This window comes from Martes martes, assembly GCF_963455335.1.
Source record: "Martes martes genome assembly, chromosome: 17".
Taxonomy (NCBI): Eukaryota; Metazoa; Chordata; class Mammalia; order Carnivora; family Mustelidae; genus Martes; species Martes martes.
Window position 1 is genome coordinate 34,257,475 of NC_137905.1, and position 25,020 is coordinate 34,282,494.

At 38.9% G+C, this 25,020-nt stretch overlaps 1 protein-coding gene across 1 annotated transcript in view; it reads right to left on the reverse strand.

Moving 5' to 3' along the window:
* The window catches only part of LONP2 (lon peptidase 2, peroxisomal), a 120,016-nt gene that overhangs the window by 14,368 nt on the left and 80,628 nt on the right, over window positions 1-25,020 (reverse strand). The window contains exon 12 of the mRNA XM_080828152.1: window positions 976-1,118. Within this exon, the coding sequence (XP_080684278.1) occupies window positions 976-1,118 (143 nt within the window). The remainder of the gene's footprint in view (window positions 1-975; window positions 1,119-25,020) is intronic.

Below are 25,020 nucleotides of genomic sequence, written 5' to 3' on the forward strand. Positions count from 1 at the left end.
GAGTAAACAAGTTCTATTCTTGTAACAGAGTTTTGTAGAGAGGCTCATTAGCTTTAATGACCAGCTCAGAGTATAAACAGATAAACAAGATGGGTTTGGGGACCATTTTTCCTCTCCACAATTTTAAGACTTGAGGAAAACCACATCTACTGGTAGTGATTTTGAATGTCAGAGGGAGAGGTTATCTTCTGTATAATTTATCAGACTTATTCTTCTGAAAATCATTTTTTTCTTAAACTGATAGGAGGTGATGGTAAAGCTTCTGAAGGAAGATGCTATGTTCAGTAGTGTAACAAAAATTTTTTCTAGTCACTGACCCATGCTAGCTCATAGAAGAATCCTATGAAATTATCAAAATGCCTCAGCAGACACAGACTCAATACCTTTTTCCATCCAACTGCCTCAACTAAGTCCTGGGGCTTAGGCCTTTCTGACTGAACATTCTGTCGTGAGGGATGGGGAGAAAAAAGGAAATAGGGTTGCATGGCTTTAACCCAAGGAGCTATTAGCAATGAAATGACAGATTTCCAAAGATGCAATCTCGGTCTGCAACAGGGCAGTCAGAAGTTAAAGTTAGGCTCACGTTTGCAGATATTTTATATGTAGGTTGCTTTCTTGCCTCTGTCCCCCAAGACTCTAACAGCACACACAAAAAATCCGTAATTAGGAATTAATGGGAATATAGAATTTCTAAGGAGGAAAGTCAGAGACACTGTTCTTAAAATGGAACAGGCAGACAAGAGAATAAGATCACACTGAGTTTCCAGAAGAGGATGAGGCCAGGTCTCTGGCTCTCTGCAAAACCCTTACTTATTATCACACTGGGCACTAAAATTCAATACCTTGCAGAAAACAAGTTTCCAATCTCCAGATAAAATTCAGCCTCCCAAACCACCCAGTTCTGACTCTCCTCCAATCTGTGAAGCAGCGATCAGAGTAAACTGGAGGCCATAACCAAAGAAATGACATTGTCACCTCCATTTCATACATCGGGGGCCCAAGGATGTCTTTCAGAGCATGGAAATCAATCAAAATTGGCATTTCAGGTGGTAGGGCGAAGTCCGGAGTATCGCTGATAGATTCAGGTTTTGCATCTTCTAAGATGTGTTCTCTGCAACCTAAGAGAGAAAATGTGTTTAGAATTCTCAGAGATTGGCAGGTTTGAAAATTCATTAGTAGTATACATCAAATAGAAGCACAGCGGGCTTGAACAGATCAGTCACCTTTGTATGTTTATTCAGGCACAAAAATTTACCTTGTGATATGTGGAACTCAGGAGAGATTCTATCTTTCAAGAGCCCCCAAAGGGTGATATAATGCACCGTCTTGTTCATTTATTCTTTCTTGTTTGTTGTTTCCCCCTCCCATTGCACATAAGCTCCAGCAAGACACGATCTTGCCTGTCTTCTTTTTTAACCCTTATATTCTTAAGCTGTGAACAATGCCTGGCCCTGCTCAACATTAGAGGGCAGATACTGAAGGGTCACCTGAAATAGATTACCTTGTATAATTCTGTCAGAGCAATGGAACACAAAGCTTTCAACTCTCTCTTCAGAGGGGTCCCATCAGGTGTCCCATTTCCTGACAGGCAGCAAGAACTTGGATACAACAGATACCCATATAGGCAATGCTTATATGGTTATCATTTTCCAGTAAACACAAGCATAACTGGCAGTGCCAGGGTAAAAGCATATGAAGCCTGGTCTGAGACCCCCCTTTAATAATACACTAATTCCTCGACCTGCCTGAGAGCCCTGGTTGCTAACGACCTGTCAGAGCGTACACATACAAGGTTTGAGCCTCCACATACAAGGAGAGGGGCCAGCTCACCTATCAGACCACCTTTCTGTTGGTCTCTGTACTTCCAGTTTGAGGAAAGAAAAATGTTACTTAAGCCTCAAAGCCAGAAACCCAAAATGAATAGAGGTTTAAAATACATATGAAATATTTGTCTCTATTCATCCTCATTCCTAGTTTTGCTTTTCTTTTAGCTTTGTCATAACTCTTCCAATTCTTCTATCTCATGAAATGTTGTAAGATATCTTTATTACCTTTTTTTAAAACATATATCCTTCTTTCTATAAATTATTAATATATACCATATAATAATGATAAACTTGCAATGTTTTATTTTTGGTACGATTCTCTCATTCTGGTATCCCAACAAGTTTTAAAAGAACTGTTTTTCACTAACTCCTTTCCTTCCAAAAGTGATTCCTGAACATGTTTTATAATAGTAGGGCCTCATTTTAGACTCCAAAGATAACTGGAAACACCCTGGGGGGGGGCTCCCTAAATGACCCCTGCCTACAACAGCCTTGCTATGACCTTCTGGGTGAATGGCTCTCTTAGTCTGCTGGGCTCTATGAGGCTCCTCTTCAAGACTGAGTCATGAAAGATATGTGATGGAAACCAGGTAAGAGCTCAGATTTTCTGCCACTTGCTGCCTGTCAGACTCTCTGCCCAGCATTGAATTTTGCACTATCTCTACAGAGTTCCTGTGAGACTTAGAGAATTAAAGAGAAAACCCTTTGCAGATTGCAAAATGATGTTGTACCTTAAGTGTTAAGTCTTGAATTACAGGTCTTCTCACTGTCATTTCTTTGTAATGTCATTTCATCTTTCAAAGTTTGGATTCTAGGAAGTCTTCCCTGATCTTTCCAACTTCTAACAGCACTTATCTGCTTCTCTAAATCTAGCTCTCACTGGGTTACTTAGTAGCTTGTGGAAATGGGGGTTTTCTGCCAGCTGCCCTATTTGCAGTCTATCTACGCAGTAACAATGAGCAAAGGTAGAAAGGCACCAAATGGCCAGGTTAGCTCCCTGTGGATCCCAAAGCAGAACAGAAAGCAGGTGTCATTGCTTCATTAAAATTAATGCACACACACAAAAAAGTGCTACCTGTCTAAGGTTACCACCATACCCTGAAAACGAATGGCTCTGAAACTTCAGCTGATGCATAGAAGAGGCTGTGAGGCTCTCTGGCCTGGTGCCTTTGGATGGGACTTTCTGAGATCTAATTACTGTTGCTAGCCTGGAATTCATGATCACAGGAGGAAGTCAAGCTGGATGGGTGAAAACCAATCCACAATTATGTAACTAATGCTTCAGGACACCCAATCCCTTTCCAAGTGGAGTAGTGAACTCAGTGCTATAAGCACTGAGGAAGTGGTGGTGGGGACAGCATTCTTTTTCTTTTTTTTTTTAAAGATTTTATTTATTTATTTGACAGAGTGAGAGCACAAGCAGGGGGAGTGGCAGACAGAAAGGGAGAGTGAGAAGCAGGCTCCCTGCTGAGCAGGGAGCCCAATGCAGAAGTGGGACTAGATCCCAGGACCCTGAGATCATGACATGAGCAGAAGGCAGATGCTTAACCAGGGAAAGCTATTTCTAATGCAACTAGACCTCAAAAGACGAAAGATGGCCATTTCCATCAGGCTTTAGGCACAGCAACAGTGTTATAAAGAATTCAATAAACTCAGAACCAATCTGTGTTTTAAAATGTTCCATCATTACAACATGAGCCTAGAGAATGAAAAGCTCAAGCCAAAAAAAAATGGTGCCAGCTAATTAGGAAAGACAGGCTAGCACTGGATTTTAAGTATCATCCACAAGGACCGACATGTACTGCAAAGTGACAGTAAGGAAACAGAATTCAGAGAATTCACAGTTTGATTCCTCATTCAAACAAACAACCAGAACGACATCATTTCACAAAGATGCCATTCAAGGCATGAAACCCCAGCTATAGGTGAACGCTCTGTGTCCTATACATGAGCTTTCAAGCCCTCAGCTCTAGTGCCACACTGCCCCCTCTGCCAGAGGGATCAGCACCCACAGAAGCCAGTGGCAAGGTCCCAAGGACTCACTACTGGCTCTGCCCCAGACTGTAGCATTCAAGTAAGGTGGATTTTTCAAGGCGAGGCAAACAACAATAAAGAAAGTTCAACCTCTCCCAACATAACACAAGCTCTGTCCCGCAAGTGCTTCTCTCTGGAACCGCAGTCTTCCTCTTCTGTGCCCTTTTCTTGGGCAGAAACAGTGGTTCTTCAGATGGCTAAAGGACACATGAAAAGGACTGTTTCACCAAGTAGAAAAGTTGCTTACACTAAGAGCAAGATACCATTTGCTGGTTACCAAATTAAACTCTAGCAAACTAGTTTAAGAAATGACAAAGATCACTGTTAAAGAAAGTGAAGAAATCTTCCCAAAGGCCGAGCTTATGGAAATATAAAGTGATTCAATCTTCCAGAAAAGCTTCCCAAATAGTCAAACTCAGACCCAGTGGTCCTAGTTTGCAGGAATCTACCCTTAAGGACATAAATAGAAATGCAGATGACTGTTGTGTAGGCAACAGTTCAGACAACAAAGCTACTTAGGCAACAGTTCAGACAACAAAGCTACTTGCTGCAGACTGACTGTAAGAGCAAAAATGAGACCCAATATAAACACTCAACATTAGGAACATAGCTGAATAACTGTGGTACAGCCATCAAAGAAAATACGACGCAGTCACTAAAATTGTTTCCCAAGTGTTTTTAAGTAATGTGAGAAAATTCTTTTGGAATGACATCAATTTGAGGAAAGAGGAGGGTATACACTTTCACATGGCATGATTTTTACTAATATAACATAATAAAAATACACGTGAGAAATGAATGAAATAATATAGTCCAAAATGTTAAAGTTATTTCCTGAGTTATGAGATTAAGATTACATGGTGAAATAGTCAATGAGTAACAGTCTCCAATCCTGGCTCTGGCTTCCCAGTTGGCCCTGAAGAAAGTTACTTTACCCCTTTGTATCTGTTTTTCTAATCTGCGAAACCATAATTATAGTAACCTTCAGAGAGTCACTGGGAGAATTTAACAATGTTGAAAGCCAAAATATGTATAAATGGGAGGAAGTGAATTATAGAGTTGGAGAAATATTTCACACAGACCTCTAAGACTCCCAGATCTTACTCCATAGCTCTTTTTGCTGAAGAAAACAAAGTACCCTCTGCAACCTAATTCACTCAGGGCCCCAGAAAGAGGGCTTCAACCGCAATCACTGGACTGCTGGGAGCCACATAAATTTAACAATTCTAAGAAAAAAGAGAGAAAAAAAAAAGAGAAAGATAACAAAATTCAAGATTCTTCCCTAGGTTATAATATACATTACTATTACATTCAATGTACCCAAATTTCCTTTACAAATAATCTAGAAGCATAGTCTTAAGTAATAAAGTACTATTAAACAGAGTTTGAGGGGTGCCTGGGTGGCTCAGTTGGCTAAGCGTCTGCCTTCGGCTCAGGTTATGATCCCAGGGTCCCTGGATTGAGACCCACATCTGGCTCCCTGCTCAGCGAAGATCCTGCTTCTTCTTCTCCCTCTGCCTGCCACTCCCCTTGCTTGTGCTCCCTCTTTGTCAAATAAATAAATAAAATATTAAAAAAAAAAAACCAACAGAGGTTGAGAAGAAAGGCCACGGAAAAATAAAATGAGAAGCTAGCTCAAACCTCACTCCACTTCAACTGTTTCTTCACTTCAAAGATAACACTGTTCTAAAAGTGGGAGGGAGCTGAAGTTCTTTTTGGTGATGCACTCTGCTCAGAGAGGTCTCCTAGGTCTTCTTTCATCCATGTTATCTGTCAGCCTGTGTAACAGAGCTGCATTCAGGATGCAGCCACGCATCCAAGGAGTTTCACAGCATGAAGGCAGCAGATAAGCAAGCAGCACCTGGGGCACAAGCTGCACTGCGCTCGCTCTGCTCACCGGGCAGCCCCCTGGCAGCACAAGAACATATGTGTGCGTGTGCTGCGGTGCCCTCCCTCGGGGGCTAAGCCCGACTCTGGAGCTGATGTCACCCTGGCCGTTAGGAAAGGACTCTCTACAGCTAAGAACTCCTCATATGAAAGAATTAGGCTTTCCAGAGCAGGTGTCCCAGGACACGATCAAGTGTTCTTTCCCACCCACTTTTCCTCTCAGAGGAGCATGACTTAAATGAAAGCAGGCCCAAGAGCCCAAGAATCACTGTGGGAAGGAGGGAGAAAGGAAGATATTAAGAGGAGAGGTAAGGAGGTAGAATAGAGGGGTATAATATCCCCGGAAAACACCCAGGTACTTTGTGTTAAAGGGAAAAAAAGTTTCTTGCCTTTTGAATAAATCTCATGGAAAACAGCATCTCTTGGTAGGTGAGCCAACCAATGGAAAGCAGCAGAGGCCAGGAACACAAAAAAGGTTACTAACATCAACAACTACCCAGAATGCAGGGGAAATGAAAATCTACCAAACCACAGATGCCCTAGGTTATTTATAATCATCTTTACTCCAGACAGAACATTTTAGTTGTCACTTACTATTCTCTATATTCTGCTTAACTTCAAGTAGGCACTACACTCTCGAGTGCCAGCTCATGAGTTCAAAAGCTACACTCTGAGGCAGAGCGATAATAGGAACACTTTCATGTCCATAATGGACAAAGTGTTCATCTTCACAAAGAGCTGGTTTCTAAAGCTCTCGAGGTAGGGATAGAGGAGGGAAGGATGGAGTGTACCAGAATACTGTTAACTGCAGCCAGCAATCGCCAAGGCCCCAAACACAGGGTTAGTTCTCCAAAGAAATGAAAACTACCTGTTTCTGTCATATTAATACAGAGTCCCTGAAATAGCTCCCTGAGAATGTTTGGGTCTCATTCTGAGGCTTAGCAGAATTCAGGAAGAATCAGGAATTCAAGAAGGATAGGATAAAACCATGATAAAACCATGATATATAAAACTTTGAAAAGCCAGGAAGAAAGTCAAAGATCTGGCCCAACCCTCCATTTCTCACTCAATGAAACTGAGACCCAGAGAGGTTAAACCAATTGCCTTAAGTACACAGCAAATTACAGACAGTACCAGGATTAGTGGCTCCTGACCAAGGACACATTTTGTCCCAACTCTGCCTGTAGCTCAAGAGTTCCTCGACAAAACAAGGCAACCTGGTGGTACATTCAGAGATTAGATTATTTTTTCCTAATTGAAAATAATCAATTGGTACTACAGACATAGATTCCCTTCTGTGACTTTTGTAAAAAAACAAACAAACAAAAAAACCCAAAACTCTGACAGACTTGGGGATGAGTGAAAACAGACAACTAGGTGTCCTGTTCAGTGTATCCTTTTAGCTGGTCTGTGTCTTACTGCTTTTCAGCTATTTTTCAATTCTGAAAGCTGTAGAAACTGAGAGTAATGCAAATGATGCTCGTCTGTAGAAATGAAAGTGAACTTTGTCCAAGAGAGGTGCAAATGATCCTCTTTCACTGTCTGATGAAGCTGGTTTTGCCAATGTCAGCATTCCTGATTGCCTACATATGGGTGTACTCCCGGATTCCCTGCTGAACCAACTGTAACATTTCACTGGTTGTCTCATTAACTAATGAATTAATCAAAATCTTTGACATATGGTCATTTTATACTTGTTTGATGGCAATGATTCTGCAGTTAAGAAATTATTATCCTGGGGTGCCCAGGTAGCTCAGTTGGTTAAGGATCCAACTTGTGATTTTGGCTCAGGTCATGATCTCACTTACTGTGAGATGGAAATTTGTGTTGGGGGGTGTGGTCCACACTCAGTGGGGAGTCTGCTTGAGATTCTCTTTTTCTCCCTTTGCCCCTCCCACTGCTCACGTTCTCTCTCTAGAATATTAAAAAAAAAAGAATTATCCTTTAACACAAAAACACTTGTTTCTAAGCAGTGACAGAGATTCCCAACAGTCAACTCTTAACCACTATGAGTAGCTGAGATATATATATATCTATATATATATACACATACATACATATATACACATATTTTTTAAAAATATTTTTAAAGGTTTTATTTATTTGTCAGAAAGAGAGACAGAGTACACGCACAAGCAGGGGGACTGGCAGACAGAGGGAGAAGCAGGCTCCCTTCTGAGCAGCAAACCTGATGCAGGACTTGATCGGACCCTGGGATCATGACCTGAGTCAAAGGCAGATGCTTAAACCAACTAAGCCACCCAGGCATCCCGCTAATATGTTTAGATTAAGAAGATCTTAAGGCCTCAGACACACACACAGATATATCAACTTGCTTTAGGTACAAAAATATGAAACTTCCCACTTTTATTATTCCTCCCTTTGGGTAGATCCTCAGAAATATCCAGTAGAAGTACAACTGACCTGCCTCACTTCCAAGAGGCCTTGGCATCAGAGAACCTGGGTTTGTGGTCCAGCTCTTCCCACCTGTAAGCTCTGTGACTTTGGGAAATTTCCTTATTTTTTTAAAAAGTGTTTTTATTATGGTAAAATATGTATCACATAATATGGGTCATTTTAACGATCTGTGAGTACACAATTCAGTGGAATTAAATACATTCGCAATGCTGATATAACCATCACCACCATCCATACCCAAAACTTTTCCATTATCTCGGCATAAACTTGGCAGCCATTAAATAGTAAATTCCCATCCTCCTCTCCCCTCTGTTCTACTTTTCTGTCTCTATGAATGTACCTATTCTAGGTAGCTCACATTACATTGAACCATACAATATTTGTCCTTCTGTGTCAGCCTTATTTCACTTGGCATGATGTTTTCTAGGTCTAGCCATTCTGTAGCAGCTATCAGACTTTCACTCCTTTCTATGGCCGAATAATGGCATGTGTTTACCAAAGCTTGCTTATCCACTCATCATCACCACCTGAGTCGATTCTATCTTCTGACTCTTGTGAAAAATGCTGTCATGAACACGGAAGAGTAGGAAACTGATATAGCATTAGGTCCTGGGACTTCAGCTAGATAGTTATCAAACCATTCTGAACACCTACCAAATCAACAGAAGATAGAAGAGAGGACAGCAATTCTAGAAACAGAAAATCAACCACTTTTGGGAGGGTAGGACGTTTGGAGAATGTCTGAAGCAACGGGAAGATAAACCGCAGGGGGAGGGGCTGGCTCCTGGCAAGCAGTGGAGCAGCAAAGCATAAAAACAGAACTTTTAGAAGTCTGCTCCACTGCTCCACTGAGGGATGTCGCTCCAGAGGCTAAGTGGGGGTGGAGCCCTTGTAGGGACAGTGAGGTCTCCGGACATGCAGGGTCACAGAAAGACTGGGGGTGTCTGAGTGTGGCAGAGCTGCGAGGTATCGGAGCAGGGAAGCTGGCTCCAGAGATGGAGCCGAGGTGGGGGCTCTCAGCTTAGGCTTACTTTAAACCATGATCCAAGGCACAGTCAGGCCACTGCTTGTCAAGCAGGGACCCCCACAAGTGGCAGATCCAGAGACCCCCTCCTACCTCCTCCAGGAGGAGCAGCATCAGATCTGCACAGGATCCCGGAATCTGCTGGGTTTGGATACTCCAAACAGGGCATTGCGCCAGAGATAGAAATGCTCAGTCACAGGCTGGGTGAGCACAGAGCCTGGCCGGAGACCAGGGAGATGAGAGGGATTGACTGCTTTTCTCTGAAGGCGCACTGAGGAGTGAGGGCCCGAGTTCTTGGCTTCTCTGGGCTGGAGATTGGGAGGCTGTCATCATCATTCCCGTCCTCCAAAGCTCTATGGAAAGTGTTCAGGGGACAAAAGCTACTGAGAGCGAACCCGATCAGATTACTTAGCCTGGCTCCTGGCAAGGGTGGTGCAATTCTGCCTCCAGCAAAGACATGTGCAAATCACTGCAACAGACCCCTCCCCAGAAGATCAGCAAGAACATCCAACCAAGACCAAGTTCACCCATCAACGAGAACTGCAGAACTCCAGAGCTACGGGAAAGCAACAAATAGAATTCATGGCTTTTTTCCCATGATCCTTCAGTCTTGCGAAGTTAAATTTTTTGAATTTTATTTTTTTCTTTTTCTATTTTTTTTAACTTTTCCTCTTTCCTCTTTTAACATTTTTGAACTATTTTATCTTACTAATATCTTTTTTTAAAAAATCTGTTTAAATTTTCATTGTTATAGTCATATTTTATCCCTTCATTGTATTTAACCTTGTTTTTTGTATACATATAGGGTTTTTTTTTCTTTAAAATTTTGGGATATAATTTCTTATAATAGATCAAAATATATCCTAACTCTAGCTCCAGCCTGATCACGTTCTCTCCTCATTTTTTTTTTATTTTCCCACAAACTTACCAATTCTGTTTTTAGAATCTTTTTAAATTTTCATCTTCAGAGTCACATTCCATCCCTTCATCGTGTTACCCTTATTTTTGTGTATATATACACATAAGGTTTTCTTTCGTTAAAATTTTGGGAGGTAGTTCTTCTAAGAGTTCAGAATACATCCAAAATCAAATGGGTGGCTCTGTTCTATTCACCAGTCTAGTATATATATATATTTTTTTTTTTCCCCGCTTTTTTTCTCCCCCCAATTTTGGTCTTTTTTTATTTGCTTAGTGTATATTTTTCTGGGGTCTTTGCTAACCTTTTAGTATTTTACTCTCTCATTCATATAGTCCTATTTGGATAAAATGACAAGGTGGAAAAACTCACTACAAAAAAAGGAACAAGAGGCCGTACCGATGGCTAGGGACCTAATCAATACGGACATTGGTAATATGTCAGAACTAGAGTTCAGAATTATGATTACCAATGGATAAAAAAACAAGACCCATCGATATGCTATCTACAAGAAACTCATTTTAGACCCAGAGATACCTCCAGATTTAAAATGAGGGGGTGGAAAACAATTTACCATGCTAATGGACATCAAAAGAAAGTTGGAGTGGCAATCCTTATATCAGATAAATTAGATTTTCAGCCAAAGACTATAATAAGAGATGAGGAAGGACACTATTTATCATACTCAAAGGGTCTGTCCAACAAGAAGACCTAATAATTTTAAATATCTATATCCCTAACATGGGAGCTGCCAATTATATAAACCAATTAATAACAAAAACAAAGAAACACATCGACAATAGTACAAAAATAGTAGGGGACTTTAACACCCCCCTCACTGAAATGGACAGATCATCTAAGCAAAATATTAACAAGGAAATAAAGGCTTTAAATGACACAATGGACCAGATGGACATCACAGATAAATTCAGAACATTCCATCCCAAAGCAACAGAATACATATTCTTCTCTAGTGCACATGGAACTTTCTCCAGAATAGATCACATCCTAGGTCACAAATCAGGTCTCAACCAGTACCAAAAGATTGGGATCATTCCCTGCATATTTTCAGACCTAATGCTCTGAAGCTAGAACTCAATCACAAGAGGAAAGTTAGAAAGAACTCTCATACATGGAGGCTAAAGAGCATCCTACTAAAGAATGAATGGGTCGACCAGGAAATTAAAGAAGAACTGAAAAAATTCATGGAAACAAATGAAAATGAAAACACAACTGTTCAAAAACTTTGGGACACAGCAAAAGCAGTCTTGAGAGGAAAGTATATAGTGATACAAGCCTTTCTCAAGAAACAAGAAAGGTCTCAAGTACACAACCTAACCCTACACCTAAAGGAGCTGGAGATAGAACAGCAAAGAAAGCCTAAACCCAGCAGAAGAAGAGAAATCATAAAGATCAGAGCAGAAATCAATGAAACAGAAACCAAAGGAATAGCAGAACAGATCAACAAAACTAGGAATTGGTTCTTTGAAAGACTTATTAATAAGATTGATAAACCCCTGGTCAGGCTTATCAAAAAGAAAAGAAAAGGACCCAAATTAATAAAATCATGAATGAAAGAAAAGAGACCACAACCAACAGCAAAGAAATACAAACAATTATAAGAACACATTATAAGCAAGTATACGCCAGCAATTTAACAATCTGGAAAAATGGATGTATTCCTAGAGACATAGAATCTACCAAAACTGAACCAGGAAGAAAGAGAAAACCTGAAAAGACCCATAACCACTAAGGAGATCGAAGGAGTCATCAAAAATCTCCCAACAAACAAGAGCCCAGGGCCAGACAGCTTCCCAGGGGAATTTTACCAAACATTTAAAGAAGAATTAATACCTGTTTTCTGGAAACTTTTCCAAAAATTAAAAATGGAAGGAAAACTTCCAAACTCATTTTACAAGGCCAGCATTACCTTGATCCCAAAACCAGATGAAGACCCCCATCAAAAAGAATTACAGACCAATATCCTTGATGAACACGGATGCAAAGATGCTCACCAAAATACTAGCCAATAGGATTCAACAGTACATTAAAAGGATTATTCACCACGACCAAGTGGGATTTATTCCTGGGCTGCAAGGTTGACTCAACATCCACAAATCAATCAATGTGATACAATACATTAATAAAAGAAAGAACAAGAACCATATGATACTCTCAACAGATGCAGAAAGAGCATCTGACAAAGTAAAGCATACTTTCTTGATTAAGACTCTTCACAGTGTAGGGGTAGAGGGTACATACCTCAATACCATCAAAGTCATCTATGAAAAACCCACAGTGAATATCATTCTCAATAGGAAAAAACTGAGAGCTTTTCCCCTAAGGTCAGGAACACGGCAGTGATGTCCACTATCACCACTGCTTTTCTATATAGTACTAGAAGTCCCAGCCCCGGCAATCAGACGACAAAAAGAAATAAAAGGCATCTGAATCAGTAAAAAAGGTGTCAAACTCCCACTGTCTGCAGATGATATGATATTTTATACGGAAAACCCAAAAGAATCCACTCCAAAACAGAACTATAGGGGAATTCAGTAAAGTGTCAGGATATAAAATCAATGCTCAGAAATCAGTTGCATTTCTATATATTAACAGCAACACAGAAGAAAGAGAAATTACGGAGTCGACCCCATTTACAATCACATTCAAAACCATAAGATACCTAAGAATAAACATAACCAAAGAGGCAAAGAACCTGTACTTAGAAAACTATAAAGTACTCATGAAAGAAATTGAGGAAGGCACAAATGGAAAAACGTACCATGCTCATGGATTGGAAGAACAAATACTGTGAAAACGTCTATGTTAACTAAAGCAATCTACACATTTAATGAAATCCCTATGAAAATACCATCAATATTTTTCAACAAAATGGAAGAAATAATCCTAAATTTTGTAAGGAACCAGAAAAGACCATGAATAGCCAAAGTTGGTGGCATCACAAATCCAGACTTCAAGCTCTTATTACAAAGCTGTAATCACTAAGACAGTATGGCACTGGCACAAAAACAGACACCTAGATCAATGGAACAGAACAGAGAGCCCAGAAATGGACCCTCAACTCTATGGTTAACTAATCTTCAACAAAGCAGGAAAGAATGTCCAGTGGAAAAAAGACAGTCTCTTCAACAAATGGTGTTAGGAAATTGGACAGCCACATGCAGAAAAATGAAACTGGACCATTTCCTTACACCACACACACAAACAGATTCCAAATGGATGAAAGACCTCAACCTCAACCTCTAAATCCTTGAGAAGAACACAGGCAGCAACCTCTTTGACCTCAACCGCAGCAGCTTCTTCCTAGGAACATCGCCAAAGGCAACAGAAGGGCAAAAATGAACTATTGGGACTTCATCAAGATCAAAAGCTTTTGCACAGCAAAGGAGACAGTCAACACCACCAAAAGACAAGGGAAAGAATGGGAGAAGATATTTGCAAATGACATATCAGATAAAGGGTTAGTATCCAAAATCTATAAAGAACTTATCAAACTCAACATCCAAAGAACAAATCATCCAATCAAGAAATGGGCAGAAGACATGAACAGACACTTCTGCAAAGAAGACATCCAAATGGCCAACAGACACATGAAAAAGTGCTCCGTATCACTCTGAATCAGGGAAATACAAATCAAAACCACAATGAGATACCACCTCACACCAGAATGGCTAAAATTAACAAGTCAGGAAATGACAGATGTTGGCGAGGATGTGGAGAAGGGGAACCCTTCTACAATGGTGGTGGGAATGCAAGCTGGTGCAGCCACTCTGGAAAACAGCATGGACATTCCTCAAAAAGTTGAAAATAGAGTTACCCTATGACCCAGGAATTACACTACTGGGTATTTACCCTAAAGATATAAATCACAATAGCCAAACTATGGAAGGAACCTAGATGTCCAACAACAGAGGAATGGATAAAGAAGATGTGGTGTATATATATATACACAACAGAATACTATGCAGCCATCAAAAGAAATGAAATCTTGCTATTTGCAATGATGTGGATAGAACTAGAGGATATCATGCTGAGCGAAGTAAGTTAATCAGACAAAGACAGTTTTATGATCTCTCTGATATGAGGAATTTGGGAGGCAGGGTGGGGGGTTGTGGGGGGGGTAGTGAAGGAAAAATGAAACAAGATGGTATTGGGAGGGAGACAAACCATAAATGACTCAATCTCACAAAACTGAGGACTGCTTACAGGGGGTGGTTGGGATAGGGTGGTTAGGTTATGGACACTGAGGAGGGTATGGGCTATGGTTCGTGCTGTGAAATGTGTAAGCCTTATGATTTACAGACCTGTACCCCTGGGGCAAACAATACATTATATGTTAATAAAAATAATTAAAAAAATAAAATTGTAGATCTTAACAATGTTAAGTCTTCCTACCCATGAACATAAGATATCCCTCCCTTTATTTAGGTCTTCTAAAATATTTCCAGCAATGTTTGGTGGTTTTTAGCATACAAGTCTTTCACCTCCTTAATGAGATTTATTCGTAAGTATTTTTTAAGATGCTATTATAAATGGAACTGCTTTTTCTTTTTTCTCATCATGGTAAGTATAATCTTTAATACCCATCCACCTACCCTCCTTCCCTCCGATAGCCATCAGTTTGGTTCTCTACAGTTAAGAGTCTGTTTCTTGGTTTGTCTCTCTCTGGTTTGTTTTTTTTCCCCCTTTGCTTGTTTTGTTTCTTAAATTCCACATAGGTGTGAAATCATATGGTATTTTGTCTTTCTCTGATGGACTCCTTTTGCTTAGCATTATACTCTCTAGCTCTATCTATCTTGTTGTAAATGGCAAGATTTCACTCTTTTTTTGTGGCTGAATAATATTCCATCATATACATATATATCTTTATATGTATCTTCTTTATCCAATCATCTTCTTTATCTTCTTTATCCAATCATCAGTTGGTGAACACATGGGCTGCTTCCATAGTTTGGCTACTGTAAATAATGCTGCAATAAACATCAGGGTGGTACCCCTTTGAGTTCATGTTTTTGTATTCTTTGGGTAAATACCCAGTAGTGCAATTACTATTTTAATTTTTTGAGGACACTTCATAGTGTTTTCCATAGAGCGCCAGTTTGCATTCCCATGAGTAGTTCCTTTTACGCCATATCCTCACCAATGCTTGTTGTTTCTTAAGTTTTTGATTTTGGCCATTCTGACAGGTGTGCGGTGACAGCTCACTACAGTTTTGATTTGCATTTGCTATTGTAAATGGAATTGCTTAAGACCCTTCTCAGATTTTTCATTTCCCTTGTCTTAAAACTTCCACTTCCTCATCTAAAATGAGAGAAAGAGTATCTACACTTCGAATAGTTGTTACAGGGACAATGAACATAGGGTATATAGGAATAATGAAAGCACAGTGTAGACACTAAGTTTAGACTTCACCAGTCTGCCTAGGTTAGAATTTTGACAAGGACATTTACTAGCTGTGAACCCTGTAAACCCTGCCTAGAGCAAGTCTATTGGCACCATTTTTCCAATTGCATTTGCTCACTTTGTCTCTGTGTCACATTTTGGTCATTCTCACAATATTTCAAACTTTTTCATCATTATTACATGGTGATCTGTAATCAGTGATCTTTGATGTTACTATTGTGATTGTTTTGGAGTACCATGAACTAGGCCGATGTAAAACGGTGAATTTAATCAATAAATGTTGTGTGTGTCCTCACTGCTGTACCAACTGGCCATTCCCATCTGTCTCCCTCTCCTTGAGGCTCCCTGTTCCCGGAGACTCAGCAATATTGAAATTAGGTGAGTCAATAACTCTACAATGGCCCCTAAGTGTTTAAGTGAAAGGAAGAGTCACATATCTCTCACTTTAGGTCAAAAGGTAAAAATAATTAAGCTTAGTGAGGGAGGCATGTCTAAAGCCAAGGCAGGCTGAAAGCTGGGCCTCTTGGCCAAGCAGCCCGGTTGTAAATGCCAAGAACTGTTCCTAAAGGAAATTTAAAGTGCTACTCCAGTGAACACATGAATGATAAGAAAGTTAAACAGCCTTATAGCTGATATGCAGAAGGTTCTAGTAGTCTGGAGAGAAGATCAAACCAGCCACACATTCCCTTAAGCCAAAGCCAAAGCCCAAACCAGAACAAGGCCTCGCCTCTCTTCAATTCTGTGAAGGCTGAGAGAAGTGAGGAAGCTGCAGAAGAAAAGTCTGAAGCTAGCAGAGCTTGCTTCATGAAGTTTAAGAAAAGAAGCTGTCTCTGTAAGGTAAGAGTGCAAAGTAAAGCAGCAAGTGCTGATGGAGAAGCTGCAGCAAGTGATTCAGAAGATCTAGTTAAGAGAATTAAGTAAAGGTGGCTACAGTACACAACAGATTTTCAAAAAGAGAGAGACAGCCTTCTATTTGAAGGAGATGCCATGTAGGACTTTCACAGCTAGAGAGGAAAATCCATGCCTTCATAGCTTCAAAAGACATATGACTCTCTTGTTAGGGGCTAATGCAGTTGGTGACTTTAAATTGAAGCAAATGCTCAGTTACCATTCCAAAAATCCCAGGGACCTTAAGAATTACACTCAATCTACTCTACCAGTGCTCTACAAATGGAACTACAATGCCTGGATGGCAGCACATCTGTTTACAACATGCTTTACTGAATATTTTAAGCCTTTTGTTAAGACCCATTGTTCAGAAAAAAAGATTCCTATCAAAATATTACTGCTCACTGATAATATACCTGGTCATCAAAGAGCTCTGATGGAAATGTACAAGATCAATGTTGTTTTCATGCTTGCTGACACAACACCCATTCTGCAACCAAGAAATAATTCTAATAATAATCAAGAAATAATTCTGACTTTTGAGTCTTATTTAAGAAATACATTTTTGTAAAACTATAGATGTCACAGATAGTGACTCCTCTGATGAGTCTAAGTGAAGTAAACTGAAAATCTGGAAAGGAGTCACCGTTAGAAATGTCATTAAGAATGTTTGTGATTCACAGGAAGAGGTCAAACAGCAACATAAACAGGAGCTAGAAGTTGATTACAACCCTTATGGGTGACTTTGAGAGGTTTAAGATTTCAGTGGAGGAAGTACCTGCAGATGTGGTGGAAAGAGCAAGAGAAGTAGAACCAGAAGTGGAGCCTGGACATGTGAATGAATCACTGCAATCTCATGACAAAACTTTAATGGATGAGGAGTTGCTTCTTACAGATGAGGCTTCTTCAGATGGAATCTACTCCTGGTGAAGACGCTGTGAAGACTGTTCAAGTGACAACAGAGAATTCAGAATATTACATGAACTTCGTTGATAAAGGAGCAGCAGGGTTTGAGAGGACAGGCTCCAATTTTGGAACAAGTTCTACTGTGGGTAAATGCTACCAACCAGCATCACATGCTGCTTATGAAAGGAACACTGTGGCAAACTTCATTACTGTTTTTAAGGATGTGCCTTCACAACTTTCAGCTGAACTTTCAGAAACTTGATCAGTCAGCAGCCATCAACACCAAGGCAAGATCTTCCACCAGCAAGAAGACTGTGATTTGCTGAAAGCTGACAATGGATAACATTTTTAGCAATAAAATATTTTTTAAATTAAGGAATATACATTAATTTTTTTAGACATAATGCTACTGCACACTTAACAGACTACAGGACAGTATAAATATAACTTTTATAGGTACTGGGAAACCACAAAATTCATTTGATTCACTTTACTGTGGTGGTTTGTACCTAAACCCTCAGTATCTCCAAGATAGGCCTGTATCCATTTTCTTCACTATTTGTCAATCAATCTTTACATCACTTCCACAGTTATGTATCACTATGGGTCTGCATCACAAATTAAGCAAACTCCTAACTTCTAAGAATTGCATTCAAGATCCACTACAATATATGCCAAATTACCTTTCTAATCATAGTTCCCACTATTCTGGAACACGTTTTAGGCTGAAGGAGTGAACAGTACCCATACCATAACTCAACCAACATTTATGGAGCAAACTGTTGAGTAAGAAACTGGGTCCTAGGTTCCTTATCTGTAGAATGAGAATCAAACTAGATGAAGTCGAGTCTTGCCATACCAACTCATCACGGTGCCTTAAATGACATAGCTAGTCAGGTATGTCTGCTGGAATAAATCTTCGTAACATCTCTGGACAAATGAAAAATCACCAAAACCATCATTATTTTGATTTGTCAAAAGATTACTCGTCTTAATATGCTGATTTTGTAAGGTAAACATAAATATTTTAAAAAATTAATTACATAATATTATTACTGAATGATTAAAAATCTTTTTAATTGGTGAATCCAATTACACTGGGCTCTTGAATGAAACATGCAGATTTGTTTGAACTGTTATTTGTATGCATGCATGTAGGAGGTGTGTTACTAGGTATCTTATTAACAGCTAGTTGGCAGAGGGGTCATCCATGAACCAATAAAGGGGGATAGTGTTTATTTCATTTCTTTAGTGTGGGTGCATACACATGGATCCAGACTGCATTCAGGCATGAAGAAAAATATTTGCATGGCTGAAGTTATTAAAACAACTTTTTTTTAAAAAACTGAGGTCTACTTTAAAAAGTGAGATGAGATGTTGAGATTATAAGCAGCTCTGTCATTTCTTACAAGACAGTACAAGCATGTGCCTCAGGGCTAAACTGACCATGGATACAATGCTTCTGAGAGCTTTCTCTTGGGAAGGCAGAAAGGGGAAAACAAAGTATCTTAAAAACAAATCAGAAAAACCTGAATATTTCCAACTGTATAATTTGTGCTGTCAGTTTCAGGTTAATCTTTTCCAGAAAAGCATGCTCCTAGCCAGAGGAAGTGTGCTAAGTGCAACTGAGATTCAAGTTACTGAGCAGGGCTGCCAAGGCATTTGTGACTGCATATTTTCAATCTGTTTTTTTTTTTTTTTTTTTTTTTTTTAAAGGAACTAGCTCTAATGGAGAAATCTGTGGTTCAAATGTCCAGAAAACCCTCATGCTAGCAATAAAATCTTTTAGGTGCCTTTTGCCAATAGTTAATTCATTATTTTGTGGGTGAATTTTAACATTACCAAATACCTTTTTTTTTTTTTTCAAATTCACCTACTAAACATTTCTACATAGTAACTATTAAGATACAGATGGAAATTAAAATTATAAAACATTTCTCAATTTTAGTAGTAGATATCTACTCATGAAAACAAAGAATACTAAAATAGAATACCTGGAAAATACATTTTCCATCTATTTATCCATTCCAATTAATTCTGAGATGTAAGCAAATGACATTTTGTCTCAATTTGCTAAAAGCAATTTTAAAATGCTACAGTATCTATAATAAGTAAAATGATCAATTCAGTGCCTCACAGCACTTTAAACACAAGCACACTTGAAATATCACATATCTAAAAATTATTTTATATATCGACTTCACCCAATGGAGTATATGTATTTGTCAGAGGAGTCTTCTTTCATCTGCCTCCCAGGATCTACTCTAGAACCAGGCGTACAGTAAATGCTAGCTGGCTCACTGACTGAATGAGTTAAAACTACACAAGGGTCCGGGACACAGGGTCTTTGTACAAGACAAAGGAGCATGGACCACTGTGTCTAAGCAGGTTTTGCGCATTAACACATCTCATTTCCTGTATTAGAGATTCAGAAAATAGTCTTGGGAAACTTTTCAGATTATCAGTTAAAATGCAGAGACTATTTGTAAGATTAAAAGTAAGTAATGTTTTAATATCTTGTAACTTAAAAGGCTGGTTTTACTCATATATGACAATAACACTCAAAGGCCATGACATCTTCCTATATGATTCATTAAATGAAACAATGGCTTTTTAATTCTTTGACAATATTTGATTTTCCTATCCCAAAATAGGGTTTAAATAACAAATGTTCGGCTCCTGTCATACGTAAGTAGGGTTTTTTCCTTCACTGCCACTTCGTTCTGGTCTATGTAGACAAACAAATCTTTCTTAAACCAGGCTAATATTGATGAGAGAACTATGAATAAACTAGTGTAAATGTCAGAAAAGAATATTTAGTATATCTTCAAGATATTGGTGGTATATACCAACATGATATTTTCATTTCAGCATTAAAGAACCACTTCATTTTAGATGTTTGTACACAACATACTGCCTAATAGGCCTCCAAATGCAAAGTATTTGCCATTAGAGTCTTAATCTCTAGACTTTTGGGGGGGAGGTAATCTTGGTTTATAAAATCCAATTAGCTGTAATAGAATCCTACAAACCCCACAGCTTTAGAAACCAGCAAATCAGGTGTCTTGCAAATAAAACGCTCTTTAGTCCATACTCCTCAATGGTTAACCTTAGTTCCTTTGACTACTGGAAAATTCTATTTGTCCTGAGCCACTAATACAATCAAAGGAAAGATAAGCATGAACAGGTGAAGCAAGACTTTAAATACTGTAAATGGGAAATTGAATTAAAACTTCTAAGCCTTGTCTATGTGACCTGGATGTTTGATAAGAACTCAGCTCAAGTATGATGCATGGATATTCAACAGCACAAACTTCAGTGCTGGGTCAGAAAAAGCCTTCTTACAAAGTTCCTTAGATTGTGATGGCTGTTGAACTGCCATAGCCTTTTAGATTGGTAAATTCTATAAGAATAAGTAGAAATTTTCAAAGTTGTGGTGCTTAAAGATTAGAGAAATGTAGGCCAATTTATTTATTTATTTTAAAGATTTTATTTATTTGACACAGAGAGAGAGGGAGAGCCAGCGCACAAACAGGCAGAGCAGCAGAGGCAGAGGGAGAAGCAGAGTCCCCACTGAGCAGGCAGCCCAATGCAGGGCTTAATCCCAGGATCCTAGAGTCAGGACCTGAGATGAAGGCAGACGCTTAACCGACCGAGCCACCCAGGTGCTCCAATGTAGGCCAATTTAAATCCAGCTTCCATGAATACTAAAATTGGGACTCATCACATAGTGTTCAAAGACCTCTTAACCACCAGACATAGGCTCCTCTTTAGAAACCAAAAATCTGACTACTCGGTATTATAACAATCTAAAATAAACAGCCAAAGCATCTGGTATGTGGTTTTCGGGTTCAGAGGCACACACCCAAATTACTCTCTCTTTTTTGTTCTAATGCTGGCTAGAAAGGAAGATAAGGGATTATTCAGATTCAAGCATTTGAGGACATTTACATGCAACTGAAACCAAGTAATAGGAAACTACTCCATTAACTCTGCCTCACTAAAAATATCCAACAAAGTTTTTATGTCCCTAAAGAAAACAAATAAGACACAACAAAATCCACATTAAATGCTGACAAATGAAGGTTGTTTCAATGCTTGCTAGAACTATTCATTTGCTTATGGGTCTTACTAAGCTTTTCTCCCCTGAAGGCCCACCCAACAGAATAATGTAGCTACTCTTAACTATTTCCACAGCACAGAAATTTCCACTCTCTATTAACAACCAAACCACAGGATGACTTCTTATTTAGAGTTCTAAGGAACTCTAAACAAACTATTTCAACTCTCAGAAATGGGGGTTGTATTTATAGAGATGAGATGTGTAAAAGTCTTCTTTAAGTGAGAAAAAGACTCTGTGAGAGCCATCTTCAAGATTACCCCCAATAATTCCCACCTCCTAGAATTCACATGCCTGTGTAGTGCCATCTCTCATGGTACCAGGGTTTGTCTGTACAACCAACAGAACAGGGGAGAGTGATGATTAGAACAGACTGTAGCTTCTGTCTTAGACTCTGTTTTTCACTTTTCATGTATCTTACTCAAGGTGGTAGGCGGGGAGGGGACAGAAGCCAGTGGCCATGTTGTGAGCCTGTGTGGTGAGAGACTGAAGACCAGGCCAATAGTTAACAAGGAACTGAAGTCAGCTAACCACCATGCAACTGACCTTGGAAGATCTTCCCTGAATTGAGCCTGCAGTTGGCGGACAGCTTGACTATAACCTCAAGGGAGGTCTTGAGCCAGAACTCCCCAGCTAAGTTTAAGCTGCTCCTCAATTCCTGACCCACAGACATTATGAGATGATAAATGTTTGTATAATGCTTTAATCTACTAAATTTTGGGGGTAATTCATTATATAGCCTTAGATAACTAATGTAAAATACAAAAGATAAAGGTAGTTCTGCAACAAGTAGAAGACTGCTCCAAGAAGTCAAACATAAAAGAATTTAGCAAAAAGTTACATGAAACTCCAAGGTCACTTCCTAATAGCATTATATACAGTATTCTTCATTAATATAAGAAATGCTTTCATGACAGTTGACAAGAGAATGGATATGACTGAGATTGACAAAAGACTGATTAAAAAAAAAAACAACTAAAAGGATCAAAACGCTTGATTCTCCTGCAGGAATAGCTTCCTGTTTTAGTTACAAAGGAGGCACACTTAAAATAACTATCATACAGGACATGCAGAGCCTGAGAAATCAATGGCAGGAAGCCACAACAAAGAACCCTGAAGGTGGCCTGACGAAAGAGGATTCCTCCCGGAAATGGATCCAAGAAAGGCTAAGAGAAGAGCTAGCCTCGGAAATGAGGGGGATGTAAAGTGACAAAAGCACAAGCAAGTAGGCATCCAAACCTCTTAGCACAGAGTTCTTCCCACGGCACCTGACCCCTAACAGTACTAAGCCGACTTAGTGGCCGTGGCAGGAAACCTTTCCTCCCCAGGTCAGTAATGTGGTGCACTGGGAGAATTAAAGTTAATGAATGAGGAGAACTGGTGCTATAAAATTCAAATATTTTATCTTGATGCATTTTTAACTATAAAGTTGTCTAAAAGGGACATACCAAAAAATTAAGGATACTGTATCTACCTTCTTCCACTTAATATTAGGTTGATTTTACTGCCATATACAAGGCAAACATATCAGAGAAACAATACATGTCAAAATGCAACTCAGTCAAACTGAGATCCAGACCAAAGTACAGAAACTGCCAGAGTTAGATCTGTGGTCTAGCCAGCATTTTTTGGTCAGTAGGGTCCCCAGGGAATCTATCATGCGAGGACAGGCATGTTTTCACTGACATCAAATCTTACCGCCTATGACTCAAACCACCCAACCACTCAGCTTTTGTTTCTGACTTAGAGCTTCTATTTTCCTAGGGACTGGGAAACAGATAGCCAAGTTTATAAATACGTATCTGTTAATGGAATCAAACAGGCAAGGCATAGTGTTTATTGAGAAATGCTGTGAAGGGATATGAACTGAACTGGAGGTAAACTAGCCAGCTACTGAGAATCCTGTACAAATGAGATTTTATCATAGTCGATTAGGTGAGTAGTGGTGGCCCAAGGGCACAAAACAAAGGCTATATAGGCTGGTAATTTCTTCACAGGTTTTATTTTCGGCCTACTTTGGTTATCATGACTATTTCTATTCAATCTCTTCTTGGAGGTCCCAACTAATGCATTAGGGAAGACATGAAATAAAAGGTAAAATGACAGCAAAAGAAGGATAGAAACCGACATTATTTGCATTTGTGATGACTGATGGTGTACACAGAAAATCCAGAAGAATCTATGCTCAGAATTAACAAGTCAATTTGGCAAGTTTGTTGGATATGGGTTAATACAGTATTCCCATAGAGTTAACAACAACAACAAAATCAGAAAATAAAAAAAATTAAAAATATCATTTACAGTAATATACATACACAAAGATCACATAACTAGGAATATATTTAAAGAAAAAGTATGCAAAAGCTCATCACTGAAAACTATTAAAACATTTACTAAGACTTAAATAAATGAGGCTGATCAAAAATTAGGATATATGATAATATCAAATTTCAATGCTCCCCAAACTGATGTACAGGTTCAATGCAGAGTCAAAGTATCAGGAGATTTTATTTATTTACTTATTTAGTAGTGGAAACTGACAAGCTGTTTCTAAAATTTATATGGCTATTTGAAGGACCTACAATAGCCAAGGCAATCTTGAAGAACAAGCTGCAGGACACATTAAACTCGCTATCCAGACTGTCTTGGACAGTTGTTCTTGAAACTATGTATGATGCCACCACTGGAAATTTCATCCTAATTTCAGAGAACCAATTCATTTCTCACACGTTAGCTGTTTAATTCATTTTTCCTATAAGTATCTGTGATCTTCATAACATAAACACTTAAACAGTATTGCTTTAAGTGATATTTAAAAGATAATTTATAATGGGATCTTACCTACCTCAGGAATAACCATTAAATCTGTGTTAACTCTTTCTTTTTCTAGTTAACTTTTCGATCCTTTCCATGAAATAAGAAATTAACAGCTTGAGGTTAAGTTTAATGTAGCTTCTCTAATAAAAACTATATTTTTCAAAAACAGAGACTGTTCCATATTCTGAAAACCATAATTCATAAATTACAATATAAATCCTTTCCTGAGGATAATTTTTGAGGAGAAAATCTTACTAGATGTTAAATGGACACATATGATGCAGAAGTACTTAAACAAATGGACATTTGCCTCTTTATAGAGAGACATCCAAAGACGCAAAATTAAATAAATCAGACATTTGTGTATGTAGCTAAAGGCAGGCAAAATGAAGAATAAAATTTTAGCCACGTGTATTTTTGTTAAATCTCCCAATCCAACTAATATCCCAGAAAGGAAAAGGGCAATTCAGAATACACTAGTAAACATGAAGAAAACATAGGTAGCACTGCTTTTAGGAAGTAATCCCATACTTTATGGGTAAGTGACCAAAAACCATAAATATTCCTCCTCTAACATGGATCAACTATAAATCTCAGCAGGCTTTTAAAACTCCATTATTATTTGTTCTGTTTAACTGCCAGTTCAGACCCCACAAATACAAAGACAACTGTTCACAGACCAGTGTTTCTGGGCCTACTCCAGAAAGTATGTTTGATACACTGGAGGTTTCTGCCTGTTTTGAAGCTTGTGGCCTAAAAT